Raw genomic sequence first — 19250 nt, 5'->3', positions numbered from 1 at the left:
TTTCTGACGCTTTGTTTTCACCGTTTTTTTCTCACATCGTAGCTTTTTCGTACTTTCAAATGAATTCGGCACACATTAATCCAAGTTACCAAATACCTTCTACTGCACCATCTTATTCATGTAAGACTGAACACACACCCAACACACTCCTGCAGGAAATCAGCAGCATAAAGATGAATAATGAAAATGAGATTAAACAGTTTGTTTTCCTAAACAGAAACAGCTGAAACGGCAAACTGGAGCGATGCGGAGCTTCTGGCCTTTAGATCTGAAGCTCAGGGACCGTGAAGGTTGGACACCTTTTGGAGCAGCTCGTGTAAAAAGTAAAGGAGCGTGGCTTCGATCACCATAAAAAACAAGTCCTGTTTGAGCTAAAGGGAAGTCTGTGACACGAAGACTGCCCCCACACCCACTTTATACCACTGTCGCGTAATCGCCCTCATTACCCCCACAGGCTGACCTTATGAAGGACCAAAGGCTCCATGGTGCCGCATCAGCTTTGCAGCAAAGTAACTCCATAGTTTGAGGAAAAAGGTTGGAGTTGCGGGCAAATTTGATCAATCCTTCCTTGACTGTTGGCTGATTAAGAAGAACAACGACCGGCTTCTTCTCTTTATCTAACCCAGGATGGAAGCGGTGCTGTTGCATGTTGGTAGTGTTGCTGTTGTGTTTTAGTTTAGTTTTACACAACTTTCCTTTAATCCTTACGAGTAAATCTCACGCTCAGCGGCTGAAACTAGTGAACAAGTAGCTGTTCTGTTTGTTCCGCTGGTTCGTTTCCTAAAGAGTTCGGGTAGCACGTGTAACTTTTATCGTTCTCTGCTGTTTCCTGGACTAAACCAACAACAGCCTTCCCCGTCGTGAGTCCATGAATGTTAGTGACAGTGTGACATAGATTTGTCAGGCTTTTCTAATCCTAAAGTTTCACTGTCTGAAGGTGTAGGAGCCTATTTTCGTGTTCAGAGTGACCGTTAGAATCAGAAATAATCATTAAAACACGGTTTTCAGGTGTTCCACAATGCTAATGCTCTGGTATCAAGAGCAGCAGCTGAAGGGCCTTTAATGTAGTGTTAATATTACTGAATCGCCGCCAACAACAAGCACCTACTTGTTCTTCAACATTTTCCTCCAGCACTGAAATTACGTTTGATTTTGCCGTAGAGTCAGTGGTTCTGCTGCTCTGGTGTCAGTAAAAATCTGTGTCAAAGCTCGCTCCGGTAACCGTATTACCGGCAAAATACCCCCCCCCCCCCCACACACACAGAATGTTTGCACAAACTTGGGACCCAATTTCGTTTTTGCATCGATCTTGTGCAAAAAAAAAAAGCAGAGAAATCAGATCAGAGCTCTAAAAGCTTTCCTCTACATCAATCACAACCCATGAATAAGTTACTGGTAGCTTGTGTGTTTTATGGGATCTTACTGTACATTAGGAGGTAGCTTGATCTGCAGTCTTTCTCCCAGTAATGGCCGTGCTACAGTCTCAGGGTAAAGGCTGCTGGTAGCGTTGTGACCATAGACTGTACATTTGTGACGGAGAGACCATCTCTGAATAAACCATCAGCCTCATCGCTTCACTTTCTCACTTAAAATAACAAAGACTACAAACAACAGCTCTATGTGTCACTGGGAATAAGAGGCGCTTCTGGCGCTGAGCGGCCGACTGACTCCAGGTTCAACTGTGGCGAGGTCCGGATAAATTCCTCACCCCGGTGCTCGGGCACTCAAACCCGTCACCGACAACTTTGACGAATGACTTCTTCATGTTTTACAGCCGGAGGCTTCAGCAAAGCAGAGGGAAGATTTTACAAACCACCAACCGATACAGGGTTCCAGGACATGGAAAACAACCATAAAAGCTTTAATATGTGGATGTGGTCTAAGGAATCTGATTTTATTAACATTATACATCCCTTGTGCTAGTTTACAACAGGGTTAATGATGAACGCTGGTTGTGATGAGCTGAGGAGAAGAGGCCTGCTGCAGGCAAATCACGACTTCACCCAAACTATTTCTGCTTTGGTTTTATTTTAGCGGTGCGTCATCCACCAGAACCACATTATAATAGACAGGGATCATTTTATAATTTAGAATAATTTTTACTTAAGAACAGAATGAATTTTTAAGTTAAATTCTTAAGTTTTTTTTAAAATAATTTTTAAGTCCAATGTGTTAAAAATCCATAAAAGATTTGTATTAGATTAAAGGTCGACTTGTCTCATATTTTGAATTCTCTTGCAGTGGTCTCTAGTAGGAACAAACACCTGGTAAGTTGTTTTCTGGGGAAAAAAGCTCAGACGCTCCTGTTTGAAGACGTAGAAGTCAGCTGGAGGAGAAAGTGGCTTCAAACAACAGGATTTGGAGTCTTACTTCCTGATATCTGGACATCTCTCCTCTGATTGGCTAACAGCAACACCACTCTACCACTGACTGTTTTATCCATCCTTTTTCAGCCGCTTATCCGGGGTCAGGTCGCGGGGGCGGCAGCCTAAGCTGAGAGGCCCAGACTTCCCTCTCCTCAACTTGGGCCAGCTTCTCCAGGGGAATCCCTAGGTGTTCCCTGGCCAGGTGAGAAGAAGAAGAGAAGATCTTTTCTATAGCGCCTCTCAAGATAAAAATCACGAGGCGCTCCACAAAACAAAAAATGTAAAAATATAAAAAAGAATTTAGAAAATGATTAAAAATATATTTAAAATGAGCACAAATAGACAATTGTGATTAAAACATGTAAAGAGAGACATAGTCCCTCCAGCGAGTCCAGGGTCTTCCTTTAGGTCTTCTCCTGCCCTTCTTCCCTCACTCATGAATAAGACCCCGAGATACTTGCCTCCACTTGGGGCAGGAGCTCCTCCCTGACCCGGAGAAGGCATTCTACCCTTTTTCCAACTCAAGACCATCTCAGGCTTAGAGGAGCTGATTCTCATCCCAGCCGCTCCAAAGTCGGCTGCAATCCTGTTCATAAAGGTTATGAACAGAATCGGTGACAAAGGGCAGCCTTGGAGCTGCCAACTCTCACTGGGAATGAGCTCAACTTACTGACGGCAATACGGACCAAGCTCTGACACCGCTCCTACAGGGACCTAACAGCCCGTATCAGAGGGCCTGGTACTCCATACTCCTGAAGTACCCCCACAGGGCCCCTCAAGGGACGCAGTCGAACGCCTTCTCCAAATCCACAAAACACATGTGGATTGGTTGGGTGAACTCCCTCTCACCCTCCAGGACCCCCTAAGGGTATAGAGCTGGTCCAGTGTTCCACGGCCAGGATGAAAACCACATTGCTCCTCATGAATCCGAGGTTCGACAATCCACCGGACCCTTCTCTCCAGAACCCCTGAATAGACCTTACCAGGACGGCTCAGGAGTGTGATCCCTCTGTAGTCAGAACACACTCTGTGGTCCCCCTTCTTAAATAGGGGGACCGCCACCCCGGTCTACCAGTCCAGTGAACTGCCCCTGATGTCCCCGTAATATTGTAGAGTTATGTCAACCAACACAGCTCAACATCCAGAGCTTTAAGGAACTCTAGGCAGATCTCATCCACTCCCAAAGCCTTGCCACCAAAGCCTTTTTAACCACCTCGGTGACCTCGGCCCCAGACATTGAGGAGTCCAACCTGAAGTGCCCAGACGCCACTTCCTCACTGGAAGAATCTCCTCGAAGCCGTACGGAAGTTTTACTCCATGGTCTCATCGAACTCCTACCACACCTGGGTTTTGCCTCCACAACAACCCGATCGCATTCCAGCTGCTTCTGGAGTCCCACAGGCCAAAAGACCTGATAGGAATATTTCTTCAGCTTGACGGCAACCTTAATTTCCAGAGTCCTCCAGCATGTTTGGGGGTTGACGATCCTGCAGCTGCAGCTCCAGTCGGCCACCTCTGATGTTTTGTCTCCACAAATAACACAAGCCTGGAGGAGTTCTGCTGTGTGGTGGAGTAGCTAATGCTAACAGTTAGCTTCTACTAGCTGAGACTTTCTCTGCTGTTTCCTGGACTAAACCAACAACAGCTTCCCCGTCGTGAGTCCAGATGGGTGAGTCCATGAATGTTAGTGACAGTGTGACGTAGATCTGTCAGGATTATCTCATCCTAGAGTTTCACCGTCTGTTTTCTATCAGAAGCTAATGCAGGAGGTAGGTGTAGGAGACTATTTTCCTGTTCAGTCTGCATCACTCAGAGTGACGCGTTAGAATCAGAGATAATCATTAAAAAGGGGTTCTGATTAAACCTGCTACTGTTTAGTGTATTATTAAAACATCCCAAGTTCTGCTGAACTTAAATACACATTTATGACACTTTTGATCTTTTTGTACTGAACAGTTTTATTCCACCACAGAAATAAGCGTTTAAATCATGTGGTTATTAAAACATAAAGATGCATTTCATAGCTGCTGAATCAGGACTATTTCAGCTGAAGAACAAGAAAACATCAGAGATGTAATTTTATTAATAACTTACTGCTGCTGGTTGTTACGACAACCGATAGATGAACTTAAAGGTGAAACGCTTGTAAGATATTGATTTATAGATCAGAGGTAAAGTGAGCTCTCTTTGTGTGTGTGTGTGTGTGTGTGTGTGTGTGTGTGTGTGTGTATGTGTGTGTGTGTGTGTGTGTGTGTGTGTGTGTGTGTGTGTGTGTGTGTGTGTGTGTGGTTTGGTCTGATGACCTGCATTTCAAAAAAAAAAAAAAAAAAAAAGAGTAATAACCTCACAGATGGCAAGGGGCCGGTCCGGAGCGGACTATACGATGGAGAACAATTGTTGAGGCTTGATTGCTCAAGGAGCACAAGGCAGAACTGACAGGGGGAGGGGTGAGTTTGTAGATGTGTGTGTGTGTGTGTGTGGGTTGTTTAACTTTAACTAGGCCACTATTACCCATCTCTCTCTCATTCCCTCCCTCTCCCCCCAGATAAAACGGGGGATCATACGCTGCTCCGGCTTTGATTCATCATCAGCTGAAGTATGAGGGAATGATTAGTATTCTCTCAGAGCCGCATTCTTCCCTCCCAGTGGGGAGATGATTCAGGATTATAGGAAAGGTGCAGGAGTCAGGAGCTGTAAAAGGACAGTAAATCCGCCTGTCACTTATGCAAAGTGATGTAAATGGGGTCCCTGATTAAGACACACAGTCATTTAAAAAACTGGGATTCGTAGAGCCACGACACACTCCTGAGCCTGACACACACACACCCTCTAATCCATTCACACACACACATTAAAATCCCCCGCTGCCCCGCTCCTGCCACTAGAGCAGTTTATCAAGTAATTATTGTTTGATTACAGCATTTCATTATCTGCTCTGATTGAGTCACAACCAACGGCAAAGGTCAAGCGCCATTAACGCACTGCTGCTGAAACATATTTCTGCGCCAGCCGCGTGTTTGCCCTCCCTCTCCTCTGAAAGGGCTAATTGCACATGCATTTGTTTGAGGGACAGGAGACCATCGTCTCCGCAGTGTCCCACCAGAACCATGTAATCAGTGTGGAATCTGACAGCGGGAGGACACAGGAGCCGTTCGAGACGACATCCAGGAATATCAAAACCAGGTCCGACAACCATTCAGACCGTCAGCGGACAGAATGGTTTCACAGCGGTCCCAACAAACTTAGAATACTTCCTGGTTTGAGGAAAACTGAAATGTTTGAGTGATGGCTAATTAGGGATGTGATAGAATGTCACGCATTTGTGTGGAAAACTCAGGTGATCCTGAAAAGTGTTTAAAATGCCACGATCAGAGGTACAAGAATAAAATTTATCATCTTCAACCATTTAAACTTTGGAATCTGCAAGAAAAATAGCTAAAACTTCCAAGACTGAAGTCTGGCATTTACCAGAGGATTTACAATCAAACATTTGTGAGAGTCTCTGGGATTAGGCGTGTCTGGATTTACTCTGAGATGAAAATTTTACTGAAAAAATTCATGAAAAGTTTCCACTGGAATCCTGACAGGGAATCAAGAAGCATCCGATCGCCGATCAAACACCCAGTTTTAAGATTTCCTTGTTTCCAGAATCCTTTTCCAAGTGAGATCAGGAATTAGGAAAATGATTCCTGGTTTTTACTTTACAACAGGCTTTACTTTACAACAGGCTTTACTTTACAGGAGCCTTTACTTTACAACAGCCTTTACTTTACAACAGCCTTCACTTTACAACAGTCTTTACTTTACAGGAGGCTTTATGTTACAACAACCTTCACTTTACAACAGCCTTCACTTTACAACAGCCTTTACTTTACAGGAGGCTTTATGTTACAACAACCTTCACTTTACAACAGCCTTCACTTTACAACAGTCTTTACTTTACAGGAGGCTTTATGTTACAACAACCTTCACTTTACAACAACCTTCACTTGACAACAGCCTTTACTTTATAACAGCCTTTGCATCAGCTTTCACTTTACAACAGCTTTTATTTTACAACAGCCTTTACTTTACAACAGCATTTACTATACAGGAGCCTTTACTTTACAACAGCCTTTACTTTACAGGAGCCTTTACAGGACCCTTTACTTTACAACAGCCTTTACAGGAGCCTTTACTTTACAACAGCCTTTACTTTACATGAGCCGGAAAAGAAAAAAATCCTGAAGTTAAAAAAAGATGTTTGAATAAATAGTGAAATGTGTATTCCAGTCTATTACACTAATAGTAATATGATTATTTTTGTATTATTGATGATTTTTGCTCCAAAAAGATCAAATTCAGTAACAATAAAATTTTCGATTTTTTTTCTTGCTGTAAACTTTGTGATTCTTTCAAAAACTGATTTCAAGATAAAACCGGAAATCTTAAATTTACTGTAATTTTATTTGTCTCAGTATTTCTGTAACCCTGGAACTCAAAAACGCATAAGACCATTCTCTGCTCAAACTTCTAAGGTTTGAACGTGTGTGTGTGTGTGTGTATGACATGGTGTTGTAAAGTGCCTTGGGGGGGGGGGGGGGGGTCTGGGACTCTAGAAGGTGCAATATTAACAAAACAAAATTCTCAGAGCTTTGTGGGCCTGAACATCAGCAGCTCGAACAAACACACAAACAAACCTTGGTTATTTATTAAAGATCCTCATTACGGTTTGGTTTTATCCTTCTACAGCTTCTAATCCTTTTTCCTGCAACAGTTCAGAAATTATTCTTGTTTTTACATCTACGAGGCGACACTGATCTGATGTTTAAGGAAAAAATAAAGCTCAGATCTCACTTTTTGACTTTCACTCAAGTTGTGGTTTTATTCTTGTAAAATCTGCCTTTAATTAAGAAAATCAAACCACTTCCTCCTTCTTTAAATTTATTCTTGAAAATGATTTTGTCAACAGATTTTTTATTTCATATGTTTTAGTAAACCTTGTTGTTTTAAATTCTTCATGAGGTCATTGTTATGGATGAAAAGAGACTAAATGCAACCGGCTGTTGCTTTCGTTATGAACAGTTTTAATATTTAGGCGGCCTTTGGGTTCCATACCTGGGTGGGAAAGAGATCTCTAGTTCGTGCAGCCGATCCTTGAACACAGACAGCTCTCTGTCGAACTCTAAAAGCTGCAAAACGGACAAAGAACAGAAAGAATCAGAAAACATGCTTGGTTTATTATCCTCGTTACAGAATATGAACATCCAGGACCAGAAACCAAAGTGACTAGACGTCAGTAGTCATCTGTGAGGTGGACCTGGTCTTTGGTTTCATCCACCTCCTTCCTTCCACCTGACAGCAGCACATTACTGACAGCAGTTGACCAGTCATCCTACTGGGATGGTTTCCACATAACAACGGCGCATCCACACACTCTTCATCAATCATGTCTCTTCACCCAGCTGTACTCGCTCCACGAGTGTACACACACACTTCCCCCAGTTTCCCACCTTTCACAAAACCCATAAATCATTAATGAAAAGTGCAATTAGTGGCTCCTTGTACACATTAATTATCTTGGAGATGAACAGGTAGCTAGGGCACCTGCATGACTGCCTCCCTGAGAGACGTTTCCCAGCAACCCCTGGAGGACCTCCCGCTAGCCCCGCCCCTTTCCCATCAGAGAGGACGACATGGAGATGAAGCCGAGTCATGTTAGTTTACAAGACTCGAACACCAAGATGCAGTTCTGACCTGATGAAGACGACATCCACAGCGAGTCTGATGGCATGACACCACGGCGGAGCGCTCGCCGTGATGTTGATGGGAACATGATGAAGTATCAGCGGGGATAATGTGGTGCTCGTGGTAATATCAGGAAGGACGTCCTCACAATCAGGCCATTTCCTACAGGAACTGTGGTATCAGCAGAAGATAAGTACCATCCTCTGTCTACGTTGACACGCTCTTGTCGTGCGTGTTTGACTTCGCATCAGCAGCGAGGACACGCTTCTAAACATGACGGCAAGCCGTGTGTTTGTGTGGCACTGGTGTGGAACAGCAGCCAATACTCCCAGTCACAGGGGCCTCCCAGGCAGAGTCTCCATGGCCAGGAGGGCAGATGTGCTGCATTCATCAAACCCACAAAACCAGGGGGGTCACAGAGAGACTCGTGGTTGAGCTGAGGATCCAACCCCGTCCTCTACTGTACATCCCTCCTACGCCCAACAGCACCTTCTACCTGCCAGGCAGGAGGACACCCAAACGTCATCTAAGGGTTCCCACGTCAAAGACGCCTCCAGCTGCACATTCTCAACAGAACGCCCTGAAGCATTAGTGCGAGTTTTGATTCTGTCGTGAGTCTCGGCTTTTCACTGCATTTTCACACCTGCACGTTTAGCTCGTTCAAACCCAACCCGGTCCTCGGTTCAGACCGGAGTATTCACCGGGTTAAAGTCCGGCTGTAGGACTACCTCCAGATGAGCAGCATATGGTGCAGTGAGTCTTCAGGTGAATGCTGAGTAATTCATCCAGGTAAATGGAAAATCCTGCAGCCAGAAATTTCACACCTCATTTCATCCCAGGTCAATTAAACATAATGCGCCACCGCTCTGCTGGGTGGGTCGCTCTGTGGCTTAAAAAAAATATCAGCTTCTACCAGTTCAAGGCCTTCCGACATTATAGAGCCGGCAGTAGTTTGTCAACCAGAAATGACCTTGGGAGTTGTGGAGGGGGTGGTGCCAGGCGACGTCGCTGCAGCAATACCAGCAATGGAAAAGATGAAGAAGTGTCGGGGTAAAACTAGCCTGTCACAGGCTCAAATTTCTGACTCTGCCCGGATGATCTGTACGCTCCTAAATCTGATGTCCGCTGACGGAAGAGGAGACCAGGAAAAAAACATGAGGGACACGGCGTCTCCGGCTACTGAGCATCCCTCTGAGCCCGCCGGCCTCTTGTCCACCACCTGTAATTGTGCTTTGATTTACACATTGTCAAATGTTCCTCGTGACAACATCCGCTGCCATTAAAATCCATCGATAAACGGAGGGGTGGAAGGTCATTTAATTTGATCTTTACTCCTCACACTTGGCTTTTATTGAGGTGACCATATTTTTTCTTCTTTTTATGGTATCTTCATTATTTTGTGTGGAAAAGCTGTAAACTGTCACTGACATGGGGGGGCAGCTAACAGTAATTTTCTGATGACATCCCGCGGCGTCGTGATGCGTTCGCTGCATGAAGCTGTAGCCGAGGGCGTCGGTCCTGATGGGGCTAAACAGGCAGCCAGTACTTCCTGTAATCACTCAGCGTGGAGCACAACTACATTAAATGACATAAGTCAGTTTATATTAAACCTTTGTAATCAGAATCTCCACTTAGGAGCCGTGACGGGTTCTGTCTCTACGCCGTCTTCCTGCCTTAAGCACCTCAGGAGAAACACCCCAGCAGCATGGTGAGGAGCGGCGCGCTGGGCAGGAAGGTCCATCACCCGCTAACGGCAGAACACAAACACATCCTGCTGCCGTGGCTGCCAACACCACACTGATAAAGTTAGAGTAAAGAGAAACTGAAACAAAATCAATGTGGGGGGAGGAAGGGGAGCGACAAATGTGTGTGTGTCCTCTTTCTCACACACACACCGAGCTCCTCCCATCGCTCCGCAGGAGCAAGTGCCCCTTGACGCCACAAGCCCCTGGAAAATTTAATCTTCCCAAATACTCATCAGGGCTCTCCATCGTCCAGCCGTGACAGCAGCGGGATAATTAATTATACAATTTCGATGGGAATATCGACTAAACAAACCTATTAATCATAGCAAAAGTCAATAGGCATGGACACATTCAATCATGTCCCAGCCAATGATTACTCCTCTCAAAATACAATAATTATTTTCAAGAGCTGCCTCGAATTAAATTTCTGTCAAGCTGGTACAAGTCTAGCAGTTGATGAAGGATGCAATGGATTTTCTCCCTGTGCCCGACCCCAGCGGAGGGGTGTGGGGGGAACATTTATCCTATTGGAGAGGTAGTTTGTTTTATAAGGATCATAACACGGTGTGTTTAACTAGACCATGACCATCAGATTATCTCTGATGTCCCCATTAAGTCATCCATCTTGTCACGGGGGGGGGGGGGGGGGGGCTTCCTACATCTTTACAGTCGGGACTCCTAAACATCCCGCTGATCAAATCCAATCATGTCTTATTTTACAAGGTGGAAGGTCGATACTCGCTGGCAGGTTTGGTTTGGAGATTCTTTACCTCCGAGTAACAAAGCTTTATGTTCCCGTCTTTAGATCCTGAACACCAAAATGCTCCAAAAATACAGCCGAACAACGCTGGAATAATGAAAATAACAGGAAGTCAAAGCAGAAAGAGTAGCAGTGGGATGGATCGTGTAAGAATATAAATGTTTATGTGCACAGACACGATGTAGTTCACTCACTCGCTGACCCTCGTGAAAATAAAAAACAAGCAGGAGGACGTTTTTGCTGTTGGAAACATCAAGATCAAATCACATTTTACTAATATAAAAAGTCATTTCAATAAAATCCTCCAATCTGATGATAATATGGAGAAAATGTCATGACTCCCAATCCTTCACCCTCCTCTGCCTTCATGTAGCACACCTGGTCTCATCATCAAGCCCCAGCCAAGCCCTGTTTCCCTGACTACCACAATCAGCTTCATCCACTTCACCTGCTCCTGACTCCTCAGCTCATCACTCACACCTGTTTCCCCTGCTACAAAAGAACCAGCCATCCAGTCATTCAGTGCCAGATTATTGAAGACTTCGTGCCAGTAAATTCTCCAGCAATTTCCCCCATGTTTGATTTTGTTTTATGAGCGCTGTTCCAGACCACACTCCACACTAGTTGGTGGCGGTAATGCACCATTCGTTGTTTGCCAACCGCCAATGAAACACCAGAAGAAGAAGAAGAAGAATTCTCCAGCAATTCACCCTGCCTGATCTCTGTCTCCGGACCTCGTTTTTCTCCTGACCCCTGCCTGAACTCTGCCTGCCTCCACAACCTTCGCCTGTCCTCAACCTCGCCTCTTGCCTGTTCCCCGCATCTGCATGTCCGATCTGGTTTTGACTCTCGCCTCCTCTCCGTCTCCAGCCTCGCCCAACTCTGGAAACTCTGCTTCAAATAAAGACTTTTTTATATATATATTTTTACTGTGTTTGGCGTCTTCACGGGTCTTCTGAGTTCTGTTCATGACAGAAAACTAAAATTATGAAATAAAACCTTCATTTAAACAGCTAATCTGGAAGAACAAGCTAGCTTACAGCATGTTTCACGCCTCGTAACGACTTCTAAGATCACAGCTATAAATAGATTGTAAAGATAAAACAAGAAAAGACGAAGTAATTAATAAAGTGGTTCTCTCGCATTTGCCTAAATACCTCAGCCAATAACACGGCTGCATCTGAAACCAACCGTCGGGCCATCCGCACTTCCCTGGTCCTCCACTCCTCACACACTTGCGTGCTCAGCAGCAGAACACCGCGGGTGTGAGGTCCTCCACTCAACGACATCAGAGGGAGAAACAGCCAGCTGCTACCGCTTCAGCTGTAGGACAAACTACCAGTCCTAAAACAAAAATACCATTTGAAGTTAGAGTCCCATTAGTCATCATCACACTGGTGAAATTGCATTTCTGCGTCTGACCCATCCCCATCCAGCAGAGCTCCATTTATGACCCGCCCAGATTCAAACCCCATCTCCCAGCCCCGGGCGGACACTACCACTAGGCAACTGAGATGGTCGTGGACAACAAAAAACGCCTGGACCGAGAAAACAGTGACTAGTGTTTAGCACCATCTCGTTTCACCTGGCAATGCGGGTTTCCGGTTCCGGCAGAAGTGGTGAGTGACTCGTGACCATGTTTGTGTTTTAGCATCAAGTAGGTGAGTAACTTTTATTTGTGCAGCCCTCATCACAGACAGAAAACCACAAAGTGCTTCACATGGATCAAAACAAACATTAAGTCATAAAATCATAACAATCTTCAAACAGAAATAAATTTCAATCAGAACAGCAAAGTCATAAAAGTGTAAAACACCATCAAACAGATGAAAGATGAAACAAATTTCTGTTAAAAATAAGAAAACAAAAGATGTAGGTAAACACTGTTTCAATTAAAGGGTCTTCAGTTTCTCAGTATCAAGACTACTCACCACTAATTTGTTTTAGTCTTTCAACTAAAATTCTTTCTAATGTTAGTCACTATTTAGTCCTGTTTGTTTTCATTTTGGTCTTATTTTAGTCGACTCTTCTTCTGGTGCATCGTTTTCACCTTCTGTAAAGGAAATGTCTGCTAGAAACGTTAAAAACATGAAAAATTCACACCTTGGACCAATAAAACTGCTTTCATAACAATAATTATCGGAAATGACCAAAATGAACCCTGACAGTTTGAAATAGTCCCTCTATTAACCTGTATAATGTGCAGTAATATTTGTAAATGGTATATTATTATTATTCAGCAGTTTTACTTTGTACTTATTTAAGCTCAGAGCTGAAAAGTTCTATTTTGGGATTTTTAAGTAGTTACATCATAAATATTTATGATCTCAAATACAATCTGTTTTTGCCAGAGGTGGAAAGAGTACTAAAATTTCCTACTTAAGTACGAGTACCAATATTTTGATAATTTTTTACTCAATTACAAGTAAAAGTACTTGCCTAAATTTTTACTTAAGTAAAAGTAAAAAGTATCGTAAACAAAATGTACTCAAAGTAAAAGTTACTTAGTTACTTTTTTGTCAGCGTAAGGATGGCTACATCTAAGTAGTGCTAAATCACAACGCCAGTTCACAATTCGCTCGTGTGTGTGTGCGCGCACATACACACACGCTCAGCTTGAAGGAGGGATTTCTATCCAATCAGTGAGAACAGGACGTGCACATTGATTGGACGAGGTTTTTCTAGGATGGTAAGTTTCAACTGTGGTTAAAATTATTCTTTATTTTGAAACAAAAAAGTTAATTTTTAGATGCCATCAGTGTGTGAGGTATCTCAATGTTTTCTTGACAAAACTCTAACATGAGACTGTGCTCTAACCTGTCACATAACGAGCTAAATTAAAGTCAAACATGTCAGATGGACCGTATGACAGCTGCTAACGTTGGCCCTGCCCTGCTTTACCTCTACATTACAGTTCCTTTATCCATGTCCATCCTAGAGCTCCTCTCTGACCTTCATGCTTATTTAGAGCAGCTGATTTTTAAAGTAAGCAGAGTTCATCCTTGGTAGTGGGTTCACTCACTCATTTAACCCTTCACCACTGAAATCAGTTTGTTCATTCCAATCCTCCTAAATAATCCTCCAATCATCCAACTGGAATCCTTAAGGGTCCCGTAACGTCCATCCTGTCAGAACAGGCCTTGGGAGCCCAGGTGTTACTAGAACTAACGGTATCTCCTCACCAGCGTGAGCCTCCAAACTGTGAAGGTTGGTCTCCAAACATGAACTTTAAATTCATGCATTTATCTCCTCTTGTAACACTTTAACATGTTTTAAAAGGCTTGTATCATGATAAGTTACACCTCCCAGACCAAAGATAAGATAAAACATTATCGTAGACACTATTATGACGTCATTATGTATGAAATATATGTTATTTTCCTGAGCCATTACTGCAGCCAAGATATAAGATGCATGGATTTGATGAAACCATGCTGTCTCATGCAGTCCTATATGTGTAACACACACACCATGACTAATTTAACTACATTGAACTGCTTTAGTAATAATTTAATCTCTTATTCTGGAGTAAAATAAAGAAACAAGCTAAATCATCACATATCTGTGGCATTAAGAAGCATCTTCTGAGTTCAAACACAGGGATGGAGCACAATGTCTACACCTGAACAGTATCAGGATGTTTTAACTCACAGAGGCCTGCAGGTCTTCTGTTTTATGAGCAAAGCGCTGATAATCCGCTTGTTATGATCGCTAAACGTTATTTTGCTGCTTCCGTGTGGAGCGGTAGGGAAACACAATTCAAATACGGAACCGAGTCTGGCTACCGAACCGAGCAGAATTCTGATGACGTCACACCGGTGCGCGAAGGTGCGGGTTCCAACCCACAGGAGAGGAGGGAGAGAGGAGGTAAACAGCGAGTTGAGGAACTGAACTGATGTCTTTGAGCTAAAGTGTACACCCGCACCCCCCCCACAGTTTAGACGCGGCGCTCATGCAGGTGTCTCTTTCCGTTCCAATGCTGCTACATGTAATATTTTTAATTTATTAAGCCTATAATTTATTTTTACTCAGTAACAGATATGATTTAAAATGTAGCGAATTACAATTCTTTTTAAAAAACTTACTCAAGTAAAAGTAAAAGTACAGCTTTTAAAAACAACTTAAAAAGTATAAATATACAAAAAAGCTACTCAATTACAGTAACGCGAGTAAATGTAATTTGTTACTTTTCACCTCTGGTTTTTGCTCACTTAAACCTAGTTAGTGTGCTTCGGTCAGCAGGCGAGAAAAATACAACAATAACATTAAAAACCAGAATTACATTTCTAACAAAACCACCGCTGGTTCACTAAACATCTTCTGCTGTTGAGCTCATGATAACTTTATACAGCTTTAATAAACTCTGTGTGTGTGTGTGTGTGTGCGTGTGTGCGCGCACGCACACATTTGTTTAACAAGCTGTAACTTTGAACTATTTCATGTAATAAGCAGCCATATAAAAGCCAACAGTGTTTTCCGACTGCAGCCCGGGTTCCGTTACGGAGTTTTTGGAAGCTCAAGAAGGTTAGATACCTCCTTCCATTTAGGGATAGGAGGAGGAACGTTTTTCTGATGGCAGAACCTCCAGAAAGGTTCGGTTCCATTCTGAAAGCACAAGCGGTGAAACCTGAGGGCATCTCTCCGACTCCTGGAAACCATCCAACTGGTGTTTTGCATCTCCAACTGGTCAAAAAACAGCTTTGATATTTAACCAAAGTCCTGCAGATGAGGACAACGGTCGGTGTTTTACCGTCGGCTGTGTTAAACCCAACGGCATCTTCTGTTACTCCTGTTAGACTTTATTAATGGCTGCTCTTTCATTACACGATGAGGGTGAGTCTATGACGGCGGTTTAATTAGTGATAAATGGTCAGAAGAAAGCAGATGACGGAGGGGTGAGGCTGTGAGAGGTTGACTTACCGAGGTTCCATTGTTTTCCCGGAAAATGTCCTGGTTGACATAACTAAAAAGCTTCTTTTCAAGTTGAAGAACAACCTAAATAAAAAAATAGAGAGAAATTGTTCTCTGATTAATAGCGATACTAATGAGAAGAGCACAAAGTAATTAGAGCACTAATGACCAGCGGTGGGCTGCGATGGCAGATCCAAGTCCAGGAACGGGATTACATTAAATATACCAGACTAATGTCCAGAGCAACACTAAAGAGTTTGTGACTGTAATTCAGTATATTAATAATAACTAATTATTACCTTAGCCTCTGGAACAGCCTGTGTTTGGGGAAACAGAGTTTACAACCCCCAGGACTAGCTAACGACTAGAGAATAGTCTATTTCTCCAAACAGAGGAAGTTCAGGAAGCAACCAGTAAGTCAGGAAATATTAAAGATTTTAGAAACAAAATCAAACCAGGAAAGAGACCATATATGGTCGCTACACCACAGCACTTGTTCAGTTTTTCTTCCTTTCATTTGTCTTGTAAAAACACTGGTGTAGGATGGATTTTAACCACCGACAGGAAGTGACCCATATTTGGTCACGTTACTGAACTTGGGTTGAAGCTTTCCTGAACAGGAACTTTGATCAGATCTCACAATAAAATAGCTTCATTTAAATTAACAATATAAAACCAACCTTTCGATCGTTGTCAGTTTCTCTAAATATTAGCTTGTCAACTTCGTTTGTGTCGTCGGTTCTGACGGTCTGCATGATCGCTGTAGAACACAGACTCTAGAAGACAAAAGGGAAGACGACAACTTTTCATTCTAAAACAAAGAAAACCATCATTACAAAGGAAGACAAGTTCTCTGAAATGGTTTTGTTCAAACACTCAAATAAAGATCATTTCCTTCCATTTCTACTCAAGATTTTCAGTTTTAGTCGATTGTACCTTCGTTTCAACCCAGTTGAGTTTTGGTCCACCTCACTGACATCACCATTTTGGCAGCTAGTGACAAATATCTCTGGTTTATATTAAATAATCTCCTAAATGCAATAAAAATGATCCAGAGCTGCTAAACACATAAAACGAGTTACATTCATTCCAGTCCAGTTATGCTCCAGTTTGGTTCCAAGTCTAGCCTGATCTGGGTTTTACGGGGTTATAATCTCATACAAGATTATTAAATTATGATAAAAGTCAAAACTTCTAACCAACTCCCAGAGAAAACGCTGAGTTCTTGCAAATAAATGTAAACTTTCCAGAGACCAACTGCTGCTAAAACCTGAGACGGAGTCATATGTGGAGTTAGGCGTTGATCGGACTCATTTCACCCGGGGGGGGGGGGGGGGAGTTGTATCGAGTCAGAAGCCGTTTTTACAAAACAATGCCGTCAATTTGCCGCAAGCCATGGCGGCATCAGGGACTCTTAGGTTGTTTATAAGTGGTCATGTGGTACAATTGTGTCCTTTTTGCAAAAGATTAGGTGAGAGCAGCATAAAGGGGGTGTGGGGGCGGTCTCTGCAATGGCGCAGACTTCCGTTTATCTTGGACATAACTTGCATTTATTGTGACTGGAGCAGCTCTTAAAGGTGTCTGTCCCCATCAGTCCCTGTGCGGTCTCTGATGATCTGAGCTACAGCTCTAACAGAGAGACACCCGTGGAGCGCTGCGGTGCTCCAGTTTGGCATCTCAGCTGATTTTGTTCAAAAAGCAAAACTTATTGCCCGAGTTTACTTTCATTTTCAATGCATTTGCCAGCTGGAGCTCAGCTTTAACTCCCCATGTCATCATGACACCTCACTCTGTTGCGGCATGGCGCAATAGCCGTTTGTGAGAGAGACTGTTACGGCAAGATTACTACCAAGGGAGGCGGAATGAATGCAGCCAAATTTGTGCAGCACCATGCCGGCATGGCGCGTTTATAAGACACACCGTCGTGGTAATATTACACCAATTTGTCGGCATGGTGTGTCTTGGAAAAAGGGCTAGAGACTCACACAGGAGGAGGAACACTTTCTGACACAACACTGGTCTCAGTTGGGTTTGTTCACTAGTTCCTTATAAGGTCACTATTTTCACAGTTGTGACTCAATGCTTCTTACACTTAGGTAATTTCCTGTTATGTGCTCTTCATAAAAGCTCAGGAGGTAGAATGGGTTGTCCAGTAATAGGAGGGTTGTGGGATCAATTCCAGCTCCCAGCAGAGATTAGCCCTTTTTAGAAGACACACCATGTCAGCAAATCAGCATAATACTGCCACCACGGTGTGTCTTATGAACATGCCCTGGCGTCATGGCGATGTGGGGATTATGCAGCATTTGTGCCACCACGCCTGGTAGTAATATTCCCACAATGCCAGACGGGTGAATGCATATTACGCCTTGGCGCAACAGAGGGAGGTTTCGCGGTCACGTGGGGAGTTACGGCCAAGGCCCGGCCAGCTGCTGTAGTGAAAATGAAAGAAAACACGGGCAGTAAGTTTTGCTATTGTAAACAGAACCAACTGAGAGGCTGGCTCAGCTTTGTGGCAAATTGGCAGCATTGTTTTTTGACAAAGGCGAAGGCTGCTGTTGTGTCCTTGGGCAAGACACTTAACCCTCGTTGCCTGCTGGTGGTGGTCAGAGGCACCGGTGGTGCCAGTGTTTGGCAGTCTGTGCCCTCTGTCAGTGCACCCCAGGGCAGCTGTGGCTACAGCGTAGCTCATCACTATCAGCGTATGAATGGATGAATGATTCACTGTAGTGTAAAGCGCTTTGGAATCTTCTGACTATGAAATGCACTAAACAAGTGCGGGTCATTTATTATTTTACAGTCCTTTGAGGTTTAGCCTTGACAATCTATGCAAGTTGTTTCTATTTCTATGCGAGTCGTTACTTTATTTGTGAGTTGTTTGTGTAGTGTTTCCCCTACATAGGCTGTGAAATCAAAAAACCCCACCGCGCCCTCACAGCCAGCGCACGGCACCAAAACGATACCCCCCGCGTATCACGGCTGGAATCATTTCTAGGGGAAAACTGTATATCGATGCGAGTCATTACTTTATCTATGGAACATGATTAGGTTTGAAATAATAAAGCGATGACTTGCATCCTGAATAACTCTGAGCATAAAGATAACAAACATCTAATAACATATATATAACATATAATAAACATCCAGCCAGGATCCAGGTGTAACTTTTCTTTGATGTAACTTGTGAGTAATGATGAGATTAGGGACAAAATAAAAAGAAGCTTTTTATATTTATTAGATGTGCCCCTCGGGATCACTGCCCTGCCTCTGATTCTGGCTCTGCGGACTGACCCCCTGGACTGTGTGCAGGGTTAAATTCTGCTTTGTGAACTCTCTTAACAATTAGTTAAACATTTGGCCATCTGTGTTTGAAGACAGTTGAATAAGGAAATCCCTCAGCCAGAGGTTCCCATACCGCTCCAGCTGATTGAAATTCAAAGCACAGATTAGATAATCGGGTCAAGCCAATATGGCAGGCAGAAAAGGGCTCTTTAGTCAGAAATGTCACAAATCTGGTCTACTTGGGTCATGAAGAAATGACACAACACATCAGAACAAACACTGCGCCTCCAGTGAAAGAGGAACTCCTCTTTGCTCTACCCCCCCACCCCCCCCACACACACACCTCAAACCCATTCTATCATGCCCCCCCCAAAGGAAATTTCTAAAGACCTAACAAATCGCTCCGTCTTCCACTCATTTAGGCCGTCCAAATGCAGGGTCAATATGGTCCCCTGGCAG

General features: G+C 43.5%; 2 protein-coding genes across 3 annotated transcripts in view; one reads left to right on the top strand and one right to left on the bottom strand.

Moving 5' to 3' along the window:
* LOC139062058 (spectrin alpha chain, non-erythrocytic 1-like) overlaps window positions 1-19250 on the top strand; it is a 610856-nt gene that overhangs the window by 277806 nt on the left and 313800 nt on the right. The window lies entirely within an intron of this gene.
* The window catches only part of LOC107375791 (inositol polyphosphate-5-phosphatase A), a 302051-nt gene that overhangs the window by 17037 nt on the left and 265764 nt on the right, over window positions 1-19250 (bottom strand). For both annotated transcript variants that reach the window (XM_070542253.1, XM_070542252.1), the window contains exons 10-12: window positions 16190-16285; window positions 15519-15593; window positions 7464-7537 (exon numbers count right to left, since the gene is read on the bottom strand). In XM_070542253.1, coding sequence (XP_070398354.1) covers window positions 7464-7537; window positions 15519-15593; window positions 16190-16285 — 245 coding nt within the window. The remainder of the gene's footprint in view (window positions 1-7463; window positions 7538-15518; window positions 15594-16189; window positions 16286-19250) is intronic.

Source organism: Nothobranchius furzeri, chromosome 12 (genome assembly GCF_043380555.1).
Source record: "Nothobranchius furzeri strain GRZ-AD chromosome 12, NfurGRZ-RIMD1, whole genome shotgun sequence".
NCBI lineage: Eukaryota > Metazoa > Chordata > Actinopteri > Cyprinodontiformes > Nothobranchiidae > Nothobranchius > Nothobranchius furzeri.
The sequence above is the reverse complement of the archived record's forward strand: the minus strand, read 5'-3'. Positions and strand labels throughout refer to the sequence as shown.